The sequence below is a fragment of the Catharus ustulatus genome, chromosome 30, assembly GCF_009819885.2.
Source record: "Catharus ustulatus isolate bCatUst1 chromosome 30, bCatUst1.pri.v2, whole genome shotgun sequence".
Lineage (NCBI taxonomy): Eukaryota > Metazoa > Chordata > Aves > Passeriformes > Turdidae > Catharus > Catharus ustulatus.
Window position 1 is genome coordinate 3,745,443 of NC_046250.1, and position 20,299 is coordinate 3,765,741.

At 59.5% G+C, this 20,299-nt stretch overlaps 1 protein-coding gene across 5 annotated transcripts; it reads right to left on the bottom strand.

Moving 5' to 3' along the window:
- Positions 1–241: 241 nt before the first annotated feature.
- SETDB1 (SET domain bifurcated histone lysine methyltransferase 1) lies at positions 242–19,957 on the bottom strand. 5 transcript variants are annotated; one of them, XM_033082940.2, is made up of 24 exons: positions 19,941–19,957; positions 19,797–19,874; positions 19,652–19,664; positions 18,144–18,366; positions 17,802–17,968; positions 17,484–17,521; positions 17,292–17,391; positions 16,848–17,018; positions 16,369–16,570; positions 15,479–15,552; positions 15,019–15,209; positions 14,570–14,747; positions 14,001–14,127; positions 11,754–11,912; positions 7,707–8,297; positions 7,253–7,369; positions 6,849–7,018; positions 5,405–6,027; positions 4,902–4,930; positions 4,674–4,806; positions 4,026–4,179; positions 3,176–3,390; positions 1,301–1,389; positions 242–860 (listed from the first exon to the last, which is right to left on the bottom strand). In XM_033082940.2, exons 4-24 carry the CDS (start codon positions 18,353–18,355, stop codon positions 743–745), a joined length of 3,858 nt encoding a protein of 1,285 aa, XP_032938831.1. In that variant the 5' UTR covers positions 18,356–18,366; positions 19,652–19,664; positions 19,797–19,874; positions 19,941–19,957; the 3' UTR covers positions 242–742. The 5 variants fall into 5 exon arrangements, with proteins under 5 accessions (XP_032938831.1, XP_032938826.1, XP_032938825.1 ...); XM_033082935.2 differs by lacking the exons at positions 19,797–19,874; positions 19,941–19,957 and adding an exon at positions 19,884–19,939 and having other exon boundaries at positions 19,652–19,674; XM_033082934.2 differs by lacking the exon at positions 19,941–19,957 and having other exon boundaries at positions 19,652–19,671; positions 19,826–19,837.
- Between the last annotated feature and the right edge of the window lie 342 nt (positions 19,958–20,299).

Sequence of the window (20,299 nt, forward strand, 5' to 3'; positions counted from 1 at the left end):
TAGGCCGAGCTCAGGGCTCTGTGACATCCTGGGAGGGCTGGGGAGGGGGACAGGCACCAGCTCTGCTTCCTCAACACAATCCCAGCTCCATTCTCTGTGATTTTTCCAAGTGGAGGACTTGAGGAGTGTTTGTTTTGAGGAAAGGTGAAAATGTGGGAGCTCCTCATCCCTGGGCCCATCCACCTCTGGCATTTTTCCTGCAAACCCCACGGACACAAGGACGAGGGCAGTGGTTTAACCCTGCTGTTCCAGGATCAGGGTGGATTGTTTTTAATAGAAAAACACACATTTATTGTTTTTTTAGCAGCTAAACCATTGTTTACAACAGCTCACAGGTGAAGACAGCTACTTACTTTTTGTCTTTTTTCAACTGAATTCTACAAATCCTGATTGGTCCAGTCTCCCAGGGATTCCACCACCCTCCCTCCCACCCTGAGGGCCTCCATCCCAACTGGGAAGCACTTCCTGGGAATGCTGAGGAAGTGCTCGCAGCTGGAAAAAGGAGCTTTGTGCCTTAATTTTGGTGGAAAGCTGAAGAGAGCAGGAACAGCTTCCTTGAGCTCTGGAAGGTGGGAGAAGCCCAGGGCTGGGAATCACCCCCAGCACAGCCCGAGTCCATTCCTGCTCCGTGTCCATCTGTGATTTTCCGGGTGAATGGGAGAGGCAGGGAGAACCTCTTGAGAAGAAACCTCGCCCTCACTGAGGGGAAGCGAGCAGCAGGCTCAGGAGAGGCGGGAGCAGCTCAGAGCAGGCGGCCCCGGCAGTCGATGGCCCCGCAGCAGCACAGCAGCTCCTTGCCCTCCACGCTGCCAACCTCGTAGTTGTAATCCCAGGTCAGCTCCGTGCCGGCTCGGATCCGCCTGGGAAGGAAACAAAACGCTGGGATGGGCCAGGAGGCTTCCAGAGAAGGGAAGCTGGGTGGTAGAAGGAAGCCACGCTGCCATGTGAGCGCTGAGACAGCCAGGGAACGAGGGACAAAGTTCCCTGGTGAATCATTCCTGTGAGGATTCACAGAGGAGCAGAGAGGCACGGGGCAGGGATCCACCACGACTCAAACATTTGGGACTAGGACAAGAAGGGAAATTGGCTCCTTCACCCCTCAACTCTGCCCTTGGGGCAGGTCTGAAACTGGTGGAAATCACAGCAGGATCTCCAGCATGAGAGAGAGGATTTCTGACAGCAAGGTTTTCTCTGCTCAGGAATGATGGGGATTGGGGTTTCCAGGAGCAGGGAACACAGCCCTGGCCACAGAGCCAGCCCCACCACAGCCCAGGAATCCCCAGCCCCTCCCAGCACTCACTTGCTGGCAAAGAAGGCGACCCAGGGGAAGCGAAGGTCGTGGGTGTCCACGAAGACGTTCTGCACGAAGAGGTTCGGGGTGCAGCTGTGCTGTAATGGCAGCAGGGAAGAGCCTGAGCCGCTGCCCGAGCTGCTGAGCGCAGCCTTTATAAACAAGCAGCATTCCTGGTTTGCCCAGCGGAATCCTGCTGCAGCAGGCTGCGTGCCTGGGCTGAGTCACAAGATCCACACTCGAAGGTAACGGGCTCTGCCAGGGCTGAACCGTTCCTGCTCCCACCCTGCCCTGTCTGCTCAGTGTGGCACATCCCTGCTGACCCTGCCCTTTCCCTCCTGTTATCCTGGGTCCTGGGCAGGCACTGAGCTGATCCTGCCCTTTCCTTCCCGTTATCCCGGGTCCTGGGGAGGCAGAAAGCTGACCCTGCCCTTCCCCTCCCGTTATCCCGGGTCCTGGGCAGGCACTGAGCTGCCCCTGCCCCTTCCCTGCTGTTATCCCGGGTCCTGGGCAGGCAGAGCTGATCCTGCCCTTCCCCTCCCGTTATCCCGGGTCCTGGGGAGGCACTGAGCTGCCCCTGCCCTTTCCCTGCCGTTATCCCGGGTCCTGAGCTGCCCCTGCCCTTTCCATCCCGTTATCCTGGGTCCTGGGCAGGCACTGAGCTGATCCTGCCCTTTCCCTCCCGTTATTCCAGGTCCTGAGCTGATCCTGCCCTTTCCCTCCCGTTATTCTGGGTCCTGAGCTGCCCCTGCCCCTTTCCCTCCCGTTATCCCGGGTCCTGGGCAGGCACTGAGCTGCCCCTGCCCCTTCCCTCCCATTATCCCGGGTCCTGGGCAGGCACAGCCCCACTGAGCTGACCCTGCCCTTTCCCTCCCGTTATCCTGGGCAGGCACAGAGCAGATCCTGCCCCTTCTATCCCGTTATTCCAGGTCCTGAGCTGGCCCTGCCCCTTCCCTGCCGTTATCCCGGGTCCTGAGCTGATCCTGCCCCTTCCCTCCCGTTATCCCGGGTCCTGGGGAGGCACTGAGCTGCCCCTGCCCTTTCCCTCCCGTTATTCCAGGTCCTGAGCTGATCCTGCCCTTTCCCTCCCGTTATTCTGGGTCCTGAGCTGCCCCTGCCCTTTCCCTCCCGTTATTCTGGGTCCTGGGCAGGCACTGAGCTGATCCTGCCCTTTCCCTCCCGTTATTTCAGGTCCTGGGCAGGCACAGAGCAGATCCTGCCCTTTCCCTCCCGTTATCCCGGGTCCTGGGCAGGCATAGCCCCACTGAGCTGCCCCTGCCCTTTCCCTCCTGTTATTCCAGGTCCTGAGCAGGCACTGAGCTGATCCTGCCCTTTCCCTCCTCTTATTCCAGGTCCTGGGCAGGCACTGAGCTGCCCCTGCCCTTTCCCTCTCGTTATCCCGGGTCCTGGGCAGGCAGAGCTGATCCTGCCCCTTCCCTCCCGTTATTCCAGGTCCTGAGCTGCCCCTGCCCCTTCCCTCCCGTTATCCCAGGTCCTGGGCAGGCACTGAGCTGACCCTGCCCTTTCCCTCCCATTATTCCAGGTCCTGAGCTGATCCTGCCCCTTCCCTCTCATTATTCCAGGTCCTGAGCTGATCCTGCCCTTTCCCTCCCTTATTCCGGGTCCTGGGCAGGCACAGAGCTGCCCCTGCCCTTTCCCTGCCGTTATCCCAGGTCCTGGGCAGGCACTGAGCTGATCCTGCCCTTTCCCTGCCATTATCCCGGGTCCTGAGCAGGCACAGAGCTGACCCTGCCCCTTCCCTCCCGTTATCCCGGGTCCTGAGCTGACCCTGCCCTTTCCCTGCCGTTATTCCAGGTCCTGAGCTGATCCTGCCCTTTCCCTCCCGTTATCCCGGCTCCTGAGCTCACCCCCGGGCGCACTCACGTTGAGGTAGCGGCCCAGGTTGCCCTCGAGCTTGGCGTCGATGATGTAGCAGTTCTCCTCGCCGTCGTAGAACTGCCGCGTGCTGCGGCGCACGGGCCCCGCGCTCTCGCCCTTGTCGGCCGCCGCCAGCGGCGTGGACTTGATGGCGATGCCGTGCGTGGACTTGAGGGCGAAGCCCCGGGTGGATTTCACAGCCACCTGTCTCTTCACGGGACCTGCCGTGGGGTGGGAGCGTCCAGCAGAGCAGCCCGGGGCAGTGCTGGCCCCAGCCCTGCTCCCAAAACCCCCAGAGCCAAACCAGAACCCCAGGACGGCTCCTGGAACCCACCCAGCCCAGCCCTGCTCCACTCGGGGGTGACAAACCCCCAGAGCCAAACCAGAACCCCAGGACGGCTCCTGGGACCCACCCAGCCCAGCCCTGCTCCACTCAGGGGTGACAAACCCCCAGAGCCAAACCAGAACCCCAGGATGGCTCCTGGGACCCACCCAGCCCAGCCCTGCTCCCAAAACCCCCAGAGCCAAACCAGAACCCCAGAACGGCTCCTGGAACCCACCCAGCCCAGCCCTGCTCCACTCGGGGGTGACAAAACCCCCAGAGCCAAACCAGAACCCCAGGATGGCTCCTGGAACCCACCCAGCCCAGCCTGCACATCCCCTGCAAGCCTCACTGGTGCTTTTTCTCACAATGCACAAAAATATCTGGTTTTGAGGAGCACATTTTGCAGTTTTGCCTTGCCAAACTTTGGGGAAGGTTCCAGCCTCAGCTGTGGGACTCAGCAGGAGCCTCACGAGCCCTTCCCGGTGCTTTCCAACCAAAACCTCTCACCCTCAGCCCTCGTCCCCCCCTCACCTGACCCAGATGAGGCATTTTTCTTGTCCTCCCCTTCCTCCTCCTCGGAGCCTGAGGAAATGGTCTGGATGTCGTCGCTGTCGTTGGTGCCCGGGGCCTGCCCCGCCCGGTGCTCCCCGTCGCTGTCGGTGCTGCTGGACAGTGTCAGCACATCCTGGGGACAAACAGCCACAGCTCCTGGAGGGCAGCCAAGCCTCCCTGCCCCCAGGGCTGTGCAGCTCGCCTGCAGCTCTCCCCTCTGCTCTGGGAAACCCTTGGGAAGAGGATCCCCCGGACACCACAGCCCACTCCTGGGGATTTTGGGGGAAATTCTGCAGCATTAGGTGCTCACAAGGAAGGGAACAGTCCCCAAAAATCAAGGATTGTTCTCCAGGATGGATCCCCACAATGGCTCTGCCAAGCAATGGGTCCCAGGTGTGCAAACTCAGGTGCCAAACCTCACCCAAACCCAGACTCCACACCCTCCTCTTTTCTTCATTGTTCAAACCCCCAAAACCCAAAGGAAATCAACTCCCCTCCAGGCAATCACAGCCACAACCACAAACCCTGTGCTCATCCGGGAACCAAGGGCAGAAAACAAACCAGACAAGGCTCAAGGTGGCTGTGGGGGCTGCTCAGGGTCCCCTCCAGCCCAGGGGTCCCGCTCACCTCGGCGGAGGACGGCGGGGCCAGCGACTGCCGGCGGCCCTGCAGCAGCAGCGTCCCGCTCACGGGCCGGCGGATGCCCTCCAGCTTGGGGGGACAGGGGTTGTAGCCGTACCTGCGCCCCAGGCTGCTCAGCCTGCGGGGTTGGGACAAGAGCAGGTCACACCTGGAGCTCCAGGGGATTGTCCACGGGCACCACGGGACGGGAAAATACAGTTTAAGGAATCTTACCCAGGGATTTTGGTTGATTCTTCAGGTTCCTGCAGAGGGGAGAAGCATAGAAGATTGGAATATCTCCGTTCTCAAGCACTTTCCGTTCTTTCTAGGGAATTGTTCCCCAAAATCCCAGCCCAGGAGTGAGACTCTGCCTGTCCCCACACTCAGTGTGACACCCAGATGCCCCTCCCTGGGGGACTCCAAGTGCCCTCCCTGGAGCAGGGGGTGCACAGGAGCCACCTCCCCATCCCTGCTGTCCCCAGCCACGTCCCTCAGGTCCCCAGGCAGGAGGATGTTAAACTTGATGCAACTCTGCTTGCATCAAGCAACTTCTGCAGCCTCTTGTGCCACACACTCCCTCACTGGGAGGAGAAAAGCACCAGAGATGGAGGGGAGCTGAGCACAGGGGACATCCAACAACCCCACAGCCCCCTGGACGTGCTGCAGGGGGAGAAAAACCACTGGAGCAGGAGCACATCCCCACCTCCACCTCTCCCATCCCCTCATCTCTCCCTCACCTCCTTCTTGGCTGCCTTTGCCTCTCCGTTCAGGTCTCCCGGGGTGGGAGCACCGCCCTTCTCCCTCTCGGCAGGGATCTCCATTTTCACCGCCTTGGCCTCCCCGCCTTCGCCCGCCCTGAAGGACGAGGCGCTGTCGCTGTCCTGGAAGCCCTCGGCCACGCTGTTGGAGCTCAGCCACGAGGCCACTTTGTTCTTGGAGGTCTCCTCGGACACGGGCAGCTTGCAGGGGGGCGCCGGGGCGGGCTCCTCGTGGCCGAGGGGCCGCGCGGGCCCCGAGTCCTTGGAGGCCGTCTCCGAGGGGCCGTGGTCGCGCTGGCCGCGCGTCTGCCGGCGCGTGGCGTAGCTGCGCAGCACCGAGCTCGTGCTGAAGCTCTCGTCCTTGCAGAAGTTGTCGTCGGAGCTGTCCTCGTTGGACTCCTCCAGCTCCTCCGTGCCCGTGTTCTCGTCGTCGTCGTCGTCGTCCTTGAGGTCCACGCCGCTGTTGTCCGAGGAGCACTTGGCGTCGCTCTCGTAGCCCTCCTTGAAGTTCTCCACGCTCTCGATGTGGTCCAGGTTGGCAAAGTACTCGTCCCCCATCTCCAGCCCCTCTTTGTCAGCAAAGTCATCCGTGAGGATTTTCCCTGGGGGGGCAGGAAATGGAGGGTGAGTTTCTGGGGTGATGTTCCACAGGGGTGGCACCGCTTTATCCCACTGGGAGAGCACAACATAACCCCAGTGCAGCAAAACCCTGCAGCGTGTGGTTGAGCTGAAATCAAGATTTTGAGGCCAGAGCAGCTCAAGCAGAGCCTTGGAAGGCTGGAAGAGCAGGGAGGCAGCAGCTCTGGCTGTGCCCATGGGTGGCAACGCTCCAGAGCCAGCGCAACCCCAGCGCAACTCCTGCACGGCGTGGGCTGCGCCGGGCCCGGCCGGTTTGCTGGGCAGGGGTTGGGACACCTCAAGGACAGCCCAGGGCTTGTCTTGTGACACTGGCACTGCCACCACGAGGGTTCTGCAGCACTGCCAGCGCTGGGGGCGTTCATTGGCTCAGTTTTCACCCCGCAGTGCCCAAACTGGGTATGGTAAGAGCTTCAAACCCCTTCTGCTGTGATTTGGAATCATGGAATCACGGAGGTTGGAGAGTTGCTCCCCCCAGCACTGCCAGGGCCACCACTGAGCCTTGTCCCCAAGAGCACCCTGAGGGACAGTGACTCTGCCACCTCCCTGTGCCACTGCCTGACCACCCCTCCCAGAAAGAAACTCTCCTGAATGTCCAATTAAATCTCTCCAGGGTGCTGGAGAGAGCCAAAAGGCTCCCCCTGAGCCTCCTTTTCTCCAGGATGAGCCCCCCCAGCTTCCTCAGGAGCTCTCCAGCCCCTTCTCCCTGTGCTCCACCCCTTCCCCAGCTCACTCCCATCCTGGCTGCCCCTCCCCACCGCAGAGGTTCCCACAGGTGAGCTCCCACCTGCGTAGATGCAGACGAAGGAGCCCTTGGCGATGTCGTCGAGGCAGCGGATGCCCCAGCCCTTGTTCTGGGTCTTGAAGAGCTGCAGGCGCACCTGGAGGCCGTGCTGCACCAGGCGGTTGGTGCACATGTTCACGTTGCACTGGCACCTCTTGTTGCACTCGTACACGCTGCAGGGAAGGAGGAGGGGGATGAAGAACCCCAGTCTGTGGGTGCTGGCAGTGCTGGGGTGATGCAGAGACCCCTGACCCACAGACAGCCTCTGCCCACACTGTGCAGGATCCCCACGGCCCCTCCAGCCCAAACCACTGGGCTGGCAGCAGAACCAAGGCCAGGGGCACATCTGTGACACCCAGGATCAACTCCCCCTGTGGATCTGGGCTGGATCTGAGGGCTCTGCTCACCCTGTTGGCAGACACTCCTCCAGCCGCTTGTGCTGGTAGCCTGAGTTGGGGTTGATTTGCCCTCCAGGGGTGCAGCCACTGGCCTGGATGGTCAGCTGGTGACAGGCACACCTGGATCTGCAGAGAGACACAGGAAAACACACGAGTTACCCTTCCCACATCGGTCTGGAGACAGGGAAATAAATCACACTTTAGGCAGAGGTGGGCACAAAGGGTTTGGCTTGGAATCAAACCAAGAGAAGTTGTTTTCTCATCCCTGGGAGATTCCTCATCCCTGGAAGTGTCCAAGGCCAGGTTGGACAGGGCTTTGCCCATGTCAGGAGTTTGAACTGGGTAATTTTTAATGTCCCTTCCCAACCAAACCACAAAACCTGTAACCTGCACGGGTTTAAACCCCAGAGCAGACCCACCTCGGGGTGTTCCCTGGTCCCCACCCCCAGGAGCAGCCACCTACTTGTCTCTGCAGCCGTCCTTGCAGTCACAGCCCACCAGGAACTCCCAGCTGGTGTTGATGTACACCCCCTTGCCGGGGATCCTCTCCTTGCTGTAGGCCACCTGCGGCGGCGGCGTGTTGTCGATCTCGTTGACGCACGACAGCGGCACGTCCTCCTTGCCCTTGGTGATGTCGGCGATGTAGTAGTAGGGCTTGTAGGGCTGGAACTTGCGGTCCACCAGCACGTAGGGGTCCAGGCAGAACATCTCCAGGAACAGGAAGTCGCAGTCGGTCTCGAAGAGGTAGCGCTCGATCTCGTGCATGGAGCGCAGGCAGAGCCCGCAGGGCGTTTTGTAGAGCACGTGGAACCCCATCTTGCGGTTGACGCGGCGCCGCGCCGTCATGCGGCGGAAGTCGTAGAGCAGCGGGATGAGCAGCGGGTTGCGGCTGCGGTACTGGTCGGCGCGCACGGGCCGCACCCGCGACAGGCAGGCGTAGCTGCACACGTGGGGCAGGTAGAAGAGCTTCTCCAGAGGGGCGCGGTAGGACGGCTCGTTGGGAACGCGGTCCAGCATGCCGTGGAAGGGCGGCGCGGGGCCGCTGCTGGGAGCGCTGCGGGACAAGGGGTGGCTTCAGCTGTGCAGGGGGACAGAGGCTGGACACCAGCCCAGGGGGGTGACAGCACCTGGCTCAGAGTGGCCACAGTGTGACCAGCAGGACCTAGCACTGGAAGATGGTGAAGCCATCATCCCTGGGAGTGTTCAACACAAGGGGATGTGGCACTTGGGGACTGGGAGGACTCCACAAACTCAGAGGCTTTCCCAGCCTCAGTGATTCCAGCACTCCACGATCTGAGCTGCTGAATCCCCACCAGATCTCCACCAGCACACACAGCCCCAACATCCCAGATGAGAGCCTGGACAGCCCAGGGGGGCTCAGAGCAGGACAGTGTGACCAGCAGGAATGGCACCCCTGGGAGTGCTCAACACCATGGGATGTGGCACTTGGGGACTGGGAGGACTCCACAAACTCAGAGGCTTTTCCAGCCTCAGTGACTCCAGCACTTCATGATCTGAGCTGCTGATCCCCACCAGAACCCACCAGCACACACAGCCCCAACATCCCAGATGAGAGCCTGGACAGCCCAGGGGGGTGACAGCACCTGGCTTAGGGTGGCCACAGTGTGACCAGCAGGAATGGCACTGGAAGATGGTGAAGCCACCATCCCTGGGAGTGCTCAACACCATGGGATGTGGCACTTGGGGACATGGTGGCCTTGGCACTGGGAGGACTCCACAAACTCAGAGGCTTTTCCAGCCTCAGTGACTCCAGCACTCCATGATCTGAGCTGCTGAATCCCCACCAGAACTCCACCAGCACACACGAGCCCCAACATCCCAGATGAGAGGCTGGACAGCCCAGGGGGGTGACAGCACCTGGCTCAGAGTAGGACAGTGTGACCAGCAGGAATGGCACCCCTGGGAGTGCTCAACACAAGGGGATGTGGCACTTGGGGACTGGGAGGACTCCACCAACTCAGAGGTTTTTCCAGCCTCAGTGACTGCAGCCCTCCACGATCTGAGCTGCTGAATCCCCACCAGAACCCACCAGCACACACAGCCCCAACATCCCAGATGAGAGGCTGGACAGCCCAGGGGGGCTCAGAGCAGGACAGTGTGACCAGCAGGAATGGCACTGGAAGATGGTGAAGCCACCATCCCTGGGAGTGCTCAACACAATGGGATGTGGCACTTGGGGACTGGGAGGACTCCACAAACTCAGAGGCTTTTCCAGCCTCAGTGACTCCAGCACCCCACGATCTGAGCTGCTGAATCCCCACCAGAACCCACCAGCCCCAACATCCCAGATGAGAGGCTGGACAGCCCAGGGGGGTGACAGCACCTGGCTCAGAGTAGGACAGTGTGACCAGCAGGAATGGCACCCCTGGGAGTGCTCAACACAAGGGGATGTGGCACTTGGGGACATGGTGGCCTTGGCACTGGGGGGACTCCACAAACTCAGAGGTTTTTCCAGCCTCAGTGATTCCAGCACTCCACGATCTGAGCTGCTGAATCCCCACCAGAACCCACCAGCACACACAGCCCCAACATCCCAGATGAGAGGCTGGACAGCCCAGGGGGGTGACAGCACCTGGCTCAGAGTGGCCACAGTGTGACCAGCAGGAATGGCACCCCTGAGAGTGCTCAACACAAGGGGATGTGGCACTTGGGGACATGGTGGCCTTGGCACTGGGAGGACTCCACAAACTCAGAGGTTTTTCCAGCCTCAGTGACTCCAGCACTCCACAATCAGAGCTGCTGAATCCCCACCAGAACCCACCAGCACACACAGCCCCAACATCCCAGATGAGAGGCTGGACAGCCCAGGGGAGTGACAGCACCTGGCTCAGAGCAGGACAGTGTGACCAGCAGGAAAGGCACTGGAAGATGGTGAAGCCTCCATCCCTGGGAGTGCTCAACACAAGGGGATGTGGCACTTGGGTACTGGGAGGACTCCACAAACTCAAGAGGCTTTTTCAGCCTCAGTGATTCCAGCACTCTACGATCTGAGCTGCTGAATCCCCACCAGCACACACAGCCCCAACATCCCAGATGAGAGGCTGGACAGCCCAGGGGGGGCACAGCACCTGGCTCAGAGTGGCTACAGTGTGACCAGCAGGAATGGCACCCCTGGGAGTGCTCAACACAATGAGATGTGGACTGGGAGGACTCCACAAACTCAGAGGCTTTTCCAGCCTCAGTGACTCCAGCCCTCCACGATCTGAGCTGCTGAATCTCCACCAGAACCCACCAGCCCCAACATCCCAGATGAGAGGCTGGACAGCCCAGGGGGGCTCAGAGCAGGACAGTGTGACCAGCAGGAATGGCACTGGAAGATGGTGAAGCCTCCACCCCTAGGAGTGCTCAACACAAGGGGATGTGGCACTTGGGGACTGGGAGGACTCCACAAACTCAAGAGGCTTTTCCAGCCTCAGTGATTCCAGCACCCCACGATCTGAGCTGCTGAATCCCCACCAGAACCCACCAGCACACACAGCCCCACGAGCCCCAACATCCCAGATGAGAGGCTGGACAGCCCAGGGGGGTGACAGCACCTGCTCAGAGTGGCCACAGTGTGACCAGCAGGAATGGCATCCCTGGGAGTCCTCAACACAATGAGATGTGGACTGGGAGGACTCCACAAACTCAAGAGGCTTTTCCACCCTCAGCGACTCCAGCACTCCATGATCTGAGCTGCTGAATCCCCACCAGAACCCACCAGCACACGCAGCCCCAACATCCCAGATGAGAGGCTGGACAGCCCAGGGGGGTGACAGCACCTGCTCAGAGTGGCTACAGTGTGACCAGCAGGAATGGCACCCCTGGGAGTGCTCAACACAATGGGATGTGCCACTTGGGGACATGGTGGCCTTGGCACTGGGAGGACTCCACAAACTCAGAGGCTTTTCCAGCCTCAGTGACTCCAGCACTCCACGATCTGAGCTGCTGATCCCCACCAGCACACACAGCCCCACGAGCCCCAACATCCCAGATGAGAGGCTGGACAGCCCCGGGGGGGTGACAGCACCTGGCTCAGAGTGGTCACAGTGTGACCAGCAGGAATGGCACCCCTGGGAGTGCTCAACACAATGGGATGTGGCACTTGGGGAGTGGGAGGACTCCACAAACTCAGAGGCTTTTCCAGCCTCAGTGATTCCAGCACTCCACGATCTGAGCTGCTGAATCCCCACCAGCACACACAGCCCCACGAGCCCCAACATCCCAGATGAGAGGCTGGACAGCCCAGGGGGGCTCAGAGCAGGACAGTGTGACCAGCAGGAATGGCACTGGAAGATGGTGAAGCCCCCATCCATGGGAGAAGGGGATGTGGCACTTGGGGACTGGGAGGACTCCACAAACTCAGAGGTTTTTCCAGCCTCAGTGACTCCAGCCCTCCACGATCTGAGCTGCTGAATCCCCACCAGCACACACAGCCCCACGAGCCCTCACATCCCAGATGGAGGACTCAGGAATTGTCCCCCATTGTCCCCCCCAGAGCGCTGCTCACCGGTGCTGCGGGGCTGGCAGGGCCCTCCCGGCCGCCGCGGTGTCCCCAAGGACGGGGGAGGATGGGGACGAGTGCCCGGAGCCCACGGAGCCAGGACGGAAGGAAGTGCTTTTCTTGGCCACCTGCTTTCGGCCCTGGGCCAGCTGCGTGTCGGAGCATCTGCAGGAGGGAAGAAGAAGCGGGTTTGGAACATGGAAAAGCAACTGGTGGGAATGAAAACAACGCTGCTCCATGGAATTCAGGAACCGAGGGGAATCCCAGCAGTGGCTTTTTTCCCAAGAACTGTGACAATCAGCCCATTCCAGGCCATTTCTGATACACCAGCCCCACAACCACTCCGAATTCCAGAACTCAGCTGCAGCTCCAAGTGACTTCTGATTTTGAAATGAGGCAAAGGTAACAAGGTCCAAGGCCTTAGTCCCAGCAAGCTGGACAAACCAGGCCATAAAGAAACCCTGGATTAGCAGAAACCAGAGTTTCCAGAGGCTCAACCAGGCCTGACTGGAGGAACAAATCCAGAGGATTCTCTTGCAAGGATTAAGAAACAAGGTAAGATTGTGCAAGGGAATGTAACACATCCCTGATGAAAGAGCTAGCACAGGTTTCCAAAAGAACAGGTGCTCAATCCATGCCAGGGGTTTTCAATCAACTGCAGGATTCCAAACCATTGCAGGAGGTTTTCAACCCATGTACATCAATAAAACAGAAAACCACCCCAAACCAGCTGCTGAAGAGGAAAAATGGTTCATTACTGGGGAGAAAGGGAGGAGACAGAGAGCAGGAAGGGATGAGGGTTTCTGCTGACAGCTGCCTGAAAGCAAAGTGTTCAAACATCCCAAAAAGAGCAACAGGAAAAATGGGCTTCACCAGTCCAAAGTGGTGCCAACACCAAGAAGAACTCGAGAGAGGGGGAAGAGACGCAGGCTTTGCTCAGAGGAAACAAAACACCAGAGCGAGGAGACTTCTTAGTTTTAATAATCTGAACGGTTTGAACCCCGCAGAATCGCTGGGACCAGCAAGGGCACGGCCAGGCCTGCGCTGCCTCCCGCCCCTGCTCAGGGGCACTTCAGATGTCAGGGCAGGGAAACAGCTGCACAAAAATCACGTCCTAAAGCCAAGCCCTCTGTGGGGAGAGGGAAAAAATTCTTTCCTTGTCAGCACTGCCAGGGCTGAATGGGAAAAGATTTGGTGATGACAGATGGGGCTGCAGGTCCAGCTTGGTTGTCTCTGTGTTGTGACACTGCCCAGGGTGTCCAGTCCCAGCCCAGCTCTTCCCTGCACGTGGGGGGCTGCAGGGGTGGGGGCCCAGCTGTGCATTCCAGGATTCTTCAGCGTCCAGGATCTCTCTGGTGTTATGGAAAAGTTCATGTTCTTGTGGTTTCCAGTGTCAAATCCCGGTCAGAGGGAGCGTTTCCAGGGGTAACTGGGTTATACTGCACTGCTGCCTGGAGAGGAGCCCCCAAGACCCCTGGCTGGGGCAGCTGGGGTTTGAGCTGCTGCTACAGCTGGAAAGCCTGTGGGGAGTACAGGTTGACCTCCTGCACAGGCTGCTCACACCTGGGACATGTGCTGGCTCCCTCGTGCCCCAGCAGCAGGGCACAGTCACAGCAGAACACGTGCTGGCACGGGGCCAGGCGGCCGTAAATCCGGATGGGGAATCCGCAGCGCTGGCAAAAATGAACGGGGACGGCCTCTCCCTGCCCTAAAACGCCGCCGAGCACACCCCCAGGCTCCCCGGTGTCCTCCAACACGCTCCCTCCTTCAGCGAGCCGAGCTCCTCCTTCCTCCAGGCCTCCTGCAGCCTGCGGCTCCGGGAGCGTCCCCCTCGGGCCCCTGGCAGCGAGGATTGCTCCGTGCCCACCGGGACCGACCGCTGATCCCGAGCTCCCAGCGAGGTCAGCCAGCTGGTCAGTCCAAGTGGAGGGACACGAGGCGGCCGGGGGCCAGCGCCTGGATCGTGACACGAGGGAGCAATTCAGATTCGGGGAAGAGAAGGAGCAAAAAAATTTGGAAAGGCAGGTGCGAAGCTTTAGCCCTGAGGAGGAATGTTTGGCTGGGGGAGTGTTGGCTCTCAGCTCCCGCCCCCAGTTATTCATCCAGCAGCTTTAGGGAAGAGTTTTCCCCCAAAATCGTGACTAAGCCATGGAGGAAACCTGCACCTGAGGATTCCTCTGCACAGGAAAGGTGGTGCCTGAGAGAGCTGAGAAGCAGAGAGGTGGGAGGTGCTGAGGTGGCTCTGGTACTTACTCCATCTCTGCAGGCTGAGGGGACGCGGGGCGTGCGGCTGGGGGCTGCTCTGGAGCCTTGTACTGGGGCCCAGCTCCTGCTAAATCCTGGGTGTACTGCACCACAGGGCCCTTGCTCCTCACAGCACCTGGTGGGGAAGGTGGAAAACCAGAGAGTCAACAGGAAAAATCCCTGATGTTATCCCAAGTTGGATGTACAGGCCCCAAAACAACGAGCTGTGCCTGGATGGAAGCGAAATGGGGATTTGGGATTAACAGTGGGTGATCACTGAGCTCAGAGCTCTGCAACTCCCCAGAATTCTGGGTGCTTCACCCAAGTGCAGTTTGGTTTTGTGGCATTATTCCAGGAGAAAAATCCCACTGGAAACCTAAATCTCCTATGCCAGGGGAGAAAAACCCCTGGAAATCTAACTCTCTTGAGTCAGGGAAAAAGACTTGCTGGAAATCTGAAATCTTCTGTCAGAATAAAAAAAAAACCAAAACGTGGAAAGCTGAAATCTCCAGGAGTTCTGCTAAAAACCCAAAGCACCCTCCAGTTAAATGTGAATGAAACCAAAAGATGCCACCAACCAACGTTGGGCCGAGTCCTGGTCTGCCCGCTCTGCTTCTTCTCCTGGATGGAAGCCGTGGAAGCCTTCATGCTGAACATGGGCTCGAGGCGCGTGGAGCCGCGGTAAATCCACTCACAGCGCTTGTCCTCGTGCGGGAAGGAGAAGGAGGAACTCACAGTTCCCATGGGAAGAGCTTCCTGAGGTGAGACACAGCGCAAGGAGGGACAGTGAGCGTTGACAAACAGTGGTTATTTATTTATGTTGGGATTTCTAACTGGGGAAATTTCTTCCTCGTGCCCTGGCAGGCTGGGCAGGGCAGTGGAGTCTCTGCTTGTCCCAAACCCCTGTGGATGTGGCACTTGGGGACATGGCTCAGGAGGTTCTTCCAACCCCAATATTTCAATGATTAGCAAGGAAAGCAGCTGATCACATCCCCAGCCCCAAATGTAATGGGAGAAAGATTCCTACCAGGAAAAGGATTTTCACCAGGCTTCCATCCACCTCCTCCACTCTGGATTTCCACCAGGTGCCCTCCCACTCGGTTTTGATCAGCTGCCCGTTCTTCAGCAGCACCATGGGCCGGTTGGGGTAGGCAGTGATGTACTCCTCAATGAAATCCCGGCAGGAAACATCCTCAATGTCCTCCCAGGCTTTCTTCACTGTTTGGAAAGGGAAAAAGGGAATGGGACAAAACAGAGAGAGCATTTAATTCTTTTTTTTTTTTTTTTAGGATATCCCAGATGTGTTTTCACTAAGGTCAATCAAGGGGTGATCCCAAGGGCTGGAATGAGGTGGGGCACCCTAAACCCACCCTGGCAATAACCCAGGATTTCAGGGGCTCAGCACCTAAAGGGACAGGCCTGTTTTTGGAGCCAGGCTCCTGCCAAGACCCCAGAGCCCTGCAGGAAGGAGGGACAGGATCACTCACGTGGCCGGCACACCGGGTACAGCTCCCACTCCTTCACGTAGGACGCGTAGCCGTCGTCGAAGAAGATCAGGAACCTGGAAAAAAACGGGAGTTAGGGACAGAACACAGCTCTCCTGCTCCTCCTGGAGACATCCCAGTCCTGGATGAGGACAGAACAGGAGCTCCAAGCTCTCCCTGTGCTCCCACTGCTGCTCAAACTGCACAGTTCGCAGCCAGGCCCTTTCCCTCTGTGCCCCAGGAAGGGAAGAGAAAGGAAGATAAAATGTTTAATTGCTCCTGGTTTCTGCAGGGAAGATGGACAAGACACTCAGTAACAACTCCAGGCCCTAGAGCTGTAAAAAGCTGCAGGATGAGGGATCAGCACCAACCAGGAGAAAAATTGCAATTTGAATATCAAATTCAGCTCATTTTCAGTTATTAAACACAGCACAATTTACATCAGATCCAGGGGGATTAAATCCTTTATCAATCTCTTCAGGAAAACCACAAGCCTTTATTTCAGCAGATCAGAGCAGCCCTGCCCCTCCTTTATTTTATTCCCCAAAAAGCCGCTCCAAACCGGCTTTTTCTCCTCCCGCAGAGCTTTGGCAACACCGTTGCCACTCTGCCCTCCCAGGGCTCCTAATTCCTCCCGCTGTTTCACGCCTCAAGGGGCCCAGACTCAACATCTGGGTGATAATTTGAATAAATTAGCAGATCTAACACCTAACTCAGGGCCATGAACAAGAGTGGGAGCTCCACCCTGAGTTTCAGAGATAAGGAAGATGAAGAAAGTCAGAATCACATTCCTGCGGAGGGCACAGCTCAGCACCTCAGGGGTATTGAAATAAACTTTTTTTTGGGCTAAAACAAAACCAAACAGAGATGGGGGCACGGGAAATGAGGAGTACCTGTCCTTGTTCTTGACGTTGGGGGTCTCAGCCACGATGCCAGCATAGAGCCACATCTGGTTGCCATCCTTGTACCTGGCCACCACCCTCCTGCCCACGTGGTGCCGCTCGGCGCACGGGTGGTAATCGTAGGCAATGTGGTTGCCCGAGAGCAAACTCTTCCCTTTATTGTCAAATTTCACTTTGTACTTCTTGCCAGCACCTGCAAAAAACATTTTGAGGCAAAGAGAAGATAAGTAAAGGGGAAAATAAACAAAAGCTGCGTGATTCCACGGCAGAATTCCGACGCGCCGCGCCGCTCTGAGATCCGTTATTCAGAATTAATCAGGATTCACTAAACGCCTTTCAGGATCTGATTAGGAGGGTGAAGCAGTGTGTGTGGCTCCCACAGTCCCTTCCAGGTGACACCAGGCGCTCTGACACCTCCTGCTGCAGGTTTCCCCCCCAGGATCCCGGACAGCCCCGTGCACGGCACGTACCGACCGTCTGGATGGCAATCAACGTCCCCTTGTGCCACGTCTTGGTTCTTTTTTTCCCCAAAATCCTCATGCCCACCTTGAGGTCCCCATCAGTGTTGAGATCATTGGCAGGGGCTGCAGGGACAGGGAGGGGCTGGGCAGTGCCAGGAGATTCCTGAGGGGGTTGTGCATCTACCAAGGAACAACAGCACAAAGTCAGACCCAAAGTTTCCCTCTCAGCACAGCTCTGGAAGAAGAATTCTGCTTTCCTTCCCCTCAGGCAGCCCAGCTGTCTCCCTGTTACTGAATGAAAACAGCTTGGAAAAAATCAGCAATTCAGAATCAGTACACCCTAAATTAAAACAGCAATTTGGGGATCAATCAATCAATATTTCCAGCAGATCATTGTGTTCCCATTTTGGGAGGCCCAGGCCCAGGGCACACAGCCCCTGGAAGCTCCCACACCTTTCTGTGCCTCCTGCAAGGTTGTTTTCTTGTTCACAGCATCCATGAATTTCGCAACATCTCGGGCAGATTTCCTCATGGCAACCATTGCCTCCCGCAGCTGGAGGAAAGAGAAGGGAAACACGGAGAAAATTTTGGGTTTTTCAGCCTAAGGCAACACTGTCTCCCCTGGCCAGGGGTCTCCCCACTCACCAGACTCTGATCCCTGGAGATTCTGGAACCGCTGCTGCCTGTGAGCGAAGGGAAAACTGATTTAAAATCTTTGTTGTGTAAAAATCCACCCTAATCAAACCACAGAAAGAAGAGGGAACAGGGAAAAGTGTCCACCCCAAATCCCTGCCAGGAAATCCATCCTAGCAAGGCTTTTCCTAATGTGGGATCACTCAACAGTGAGGAGGGTGGGAAAAGGGTGAAACCCCAGCCTGGGACTGCAGGAATTGGGAACACCAACAGGATCTCCCCAGGAGCTAACAGCCCTGCCCTGCCCCAGCCCCTGCCAGGACACTGAACTGCGCCTCCAGCCCGAGTCCACGCTCATCACGTCGTCGTCCTCCTCGTCGGGGATCTCGATCACCTCCGTGGCCGCCGGCGCCTCGTCCTCCGAGCTGCTCTCGCGGTACTGCAGCCCCATCATGGAGTACAGCTCCTTGGCCAGCGTCTCGCACTTGTCGATGGCCCTGCCACAGGAGAGCAGCTCTGGTTTGCTCTGAATTCCACGGGGACAGCCAGGACCGCCCCAGGAAAGGGAGGGTTTAAAGCCTTGGGGGAAGGTTAATGTTCCTCGTGACCCCACACTGTGAAGGGAATGGGAACTGCTCCCCACATCCCCTGCCAGAATCCAGGCCCACACACCTCATGGCGTCGTCGATGAGCTGGTCAACGTGGGCCACCTCCTCCTCCTTGTGCCTCATGCACTGCTCCAGCTCCTCCAGCTGCTGCTTCCTCCGCCTCACCCACTCGGAATTCTCCACCTCTTTGTCGATGATTTCCTGCAGCTCCTCCATGGAGATCCCCAGCTCCTCCATCACCTCCTGCTGCAGCTCCTTGATGTCCTGGGACTCCATCGCTGCCGCGCCTGAGGGTACAACGGGGGAGGGAGATGAGGAGCTGGTGAGGGAAAGGAGGGAGGACATGGGGGCTGCCCCACCCCTTCCCACCTTCCCCTCATCGTCCTCTGCCCTAGTGTCCCCATAGAGCCACCCCTGGTCCCCTCAGAGCCCCAGTGTCCCCACAGAGCCACCCCTGCTCCCCTCAGAGCATCCCTGGTTCCCCCAGAGCCCCCCTGGTCCCCTCAGAGCATCCCTGGTGCACTCACAGCCCCCCTGGTCCCCTCACAGCCCCCCCCATCCCCTCAGAGCTCCCCCAGACCCTTCAGAGCACCCCCTGGTCCCCTCACAGCCCCCTTGGTCCCCTCACAGCCCCCCTGGTTCCCCCAGAGCATCCCTGGTCCCCTCAGAGCCCCCCCAGACCCCTCAGAGTTCCCCCGGACCCTTCAGAGCATCCCTGGTCCCCTCACAGCCCCCCTGGTCCCCTCACAGCCCCCCCCATCCCCTCAGAGCATCCCTGGTCCCCTCAGAGCCCCCCTGGTTCCCCCAGAGCACCTCCCGATCCTTTCACAGCCCCCCCGGTCCCCTCAGAGCCTCCCTGGTCCCCTCAGAGCCTCCCTGGTCCCCTCAGAGCATCCCTGGTCCCCTCACAGCCCCCCGTGACCCTCAGAGCTCCCCCGGTCCCTTCAGAGCACCCCCTGGTTCCCTCACAGCCCCCCCGGACCCTTTAGAGCATCCCTGGTCCCCTCACAGCCCACTCGGTCCCCTCACAGCCCCCCCATCCCCTCAGAGCATCCCTGGTCCCCTCACAGCCCCCCGGGAGCCCCCAGAGCCCCTCCATCCCCTCAGAGCCCCCCGGTCCCCTCACAGCACCCCCGGCCCCCTCAGAGCATCCCTGGTCCCCTCACAGCCCCCTCGGTCCCCTCACAGCCCCCCCCCATCCCCTCAGAGCATCCCTGGTCCCCTCAGAGCCATCTCTGGTCCCCTCACAGCTCCCCTCGGTGCCCTCACAGCCCCCCCGGTCCCCTCAGAGCATCCCTGGTCCCCTCACAGCCCCCCCGGACCCTTTAGAGCATCCCTGGTCCCCTCACAGCCCCCCACGGTCCCCTCACAGCCGCCCCATCCCCTCAGAGCATCTCTGGTCCCCTCACAGCCCCCCTGGTCCCCTCACAACCCCCCCATCCCCTCAGCACCCCACACCGGGCCCCCTCATCCTCTCTCATCCTCTCCCAGCCCGGTCCGTCCCTCCCATCCCCTCACAGACCCTCAGGGCCCCCCTTTCCCCTCAGCCCCGGCCGCCCGGCCCTCACTGACCGGTCCCGGGGACCCGGAGCAGAGCCCGCGCAGAACCGGAGCAGGCCCGGACCAGAACCAGGCCAGACCCGGGGCAGAGCCTGGCCAGAACCCGAGCAGACCCGGAGCAGAACCGGACCAGGCCCGGACCAGAACCAGGCCAGACCCGGAGCAGACCCTGGCCAGAACCCGAGCAGAACCCGAGCAGAACCGGACCAGGCCCGGACCAGACCCGGGGCAGAGCCTGGCCAGAACCCGAGCAGAACCCGAGCAGAACCGGACCAGGCCCGGACCAGACCCGGGGCAGAGCCTGGCGCGCCCGGCCGGACCCCGCGTGACGTCACTTCCGCCGCGCGCCGCGCGCGCCGCTGCCCCCTGGCGGCGGGGGGGAGGAGTGCCCCGAAATTCGGGAATAAATTAATAAATTAATAAATTAATCGATTAATTGATCGGGCATTGAGCGCTGTCCCCTGGAGCAGGCGGGAGGCCGCCCCTGCCGTCACGCAGTTACAAACCAGCGATGCGAACACGAGGTTTGTTCCCCGGCGCTGTTGGGGCCGTTACCGAGCCCTCAGGGCCGGCCCCAGAACCGGCCCTTAACCGCCACGGCCGAGGGGCTGTTACGGGGGAAAAACGGGGGGAAAGGGGGGGGAAATGGGGGTCCTGGAG

What these genes read in the sequence shown, in the direction of transcription:
- SETDB1 (XM_033082940.2), bottom strand. Translation starts at nt 18,355, where the DNA reads ATGGAGTCCCAGGACATCAAGGAGCTGCAGCAGGAGGTGATGGAGGAG. An exon ending in CTCATCGACGACGCCATGAG is followed by an intron (nt 17,969 to 18,143) that starts GTGTGTGGGCCT and finishes CTCCTGTGGCAG; the next exon opens with GGCCATCGACAAGTGCGAGA. An exon ending in AAGGACGGCTGCAGAGACAA is followed by an intron (nt 7,370 to 7,706) that starts GTAGGTGGCTGC and finishes GTCTCTCTGCAG; the next exon opens with ATCCAGGTGTGCCTGTCACC.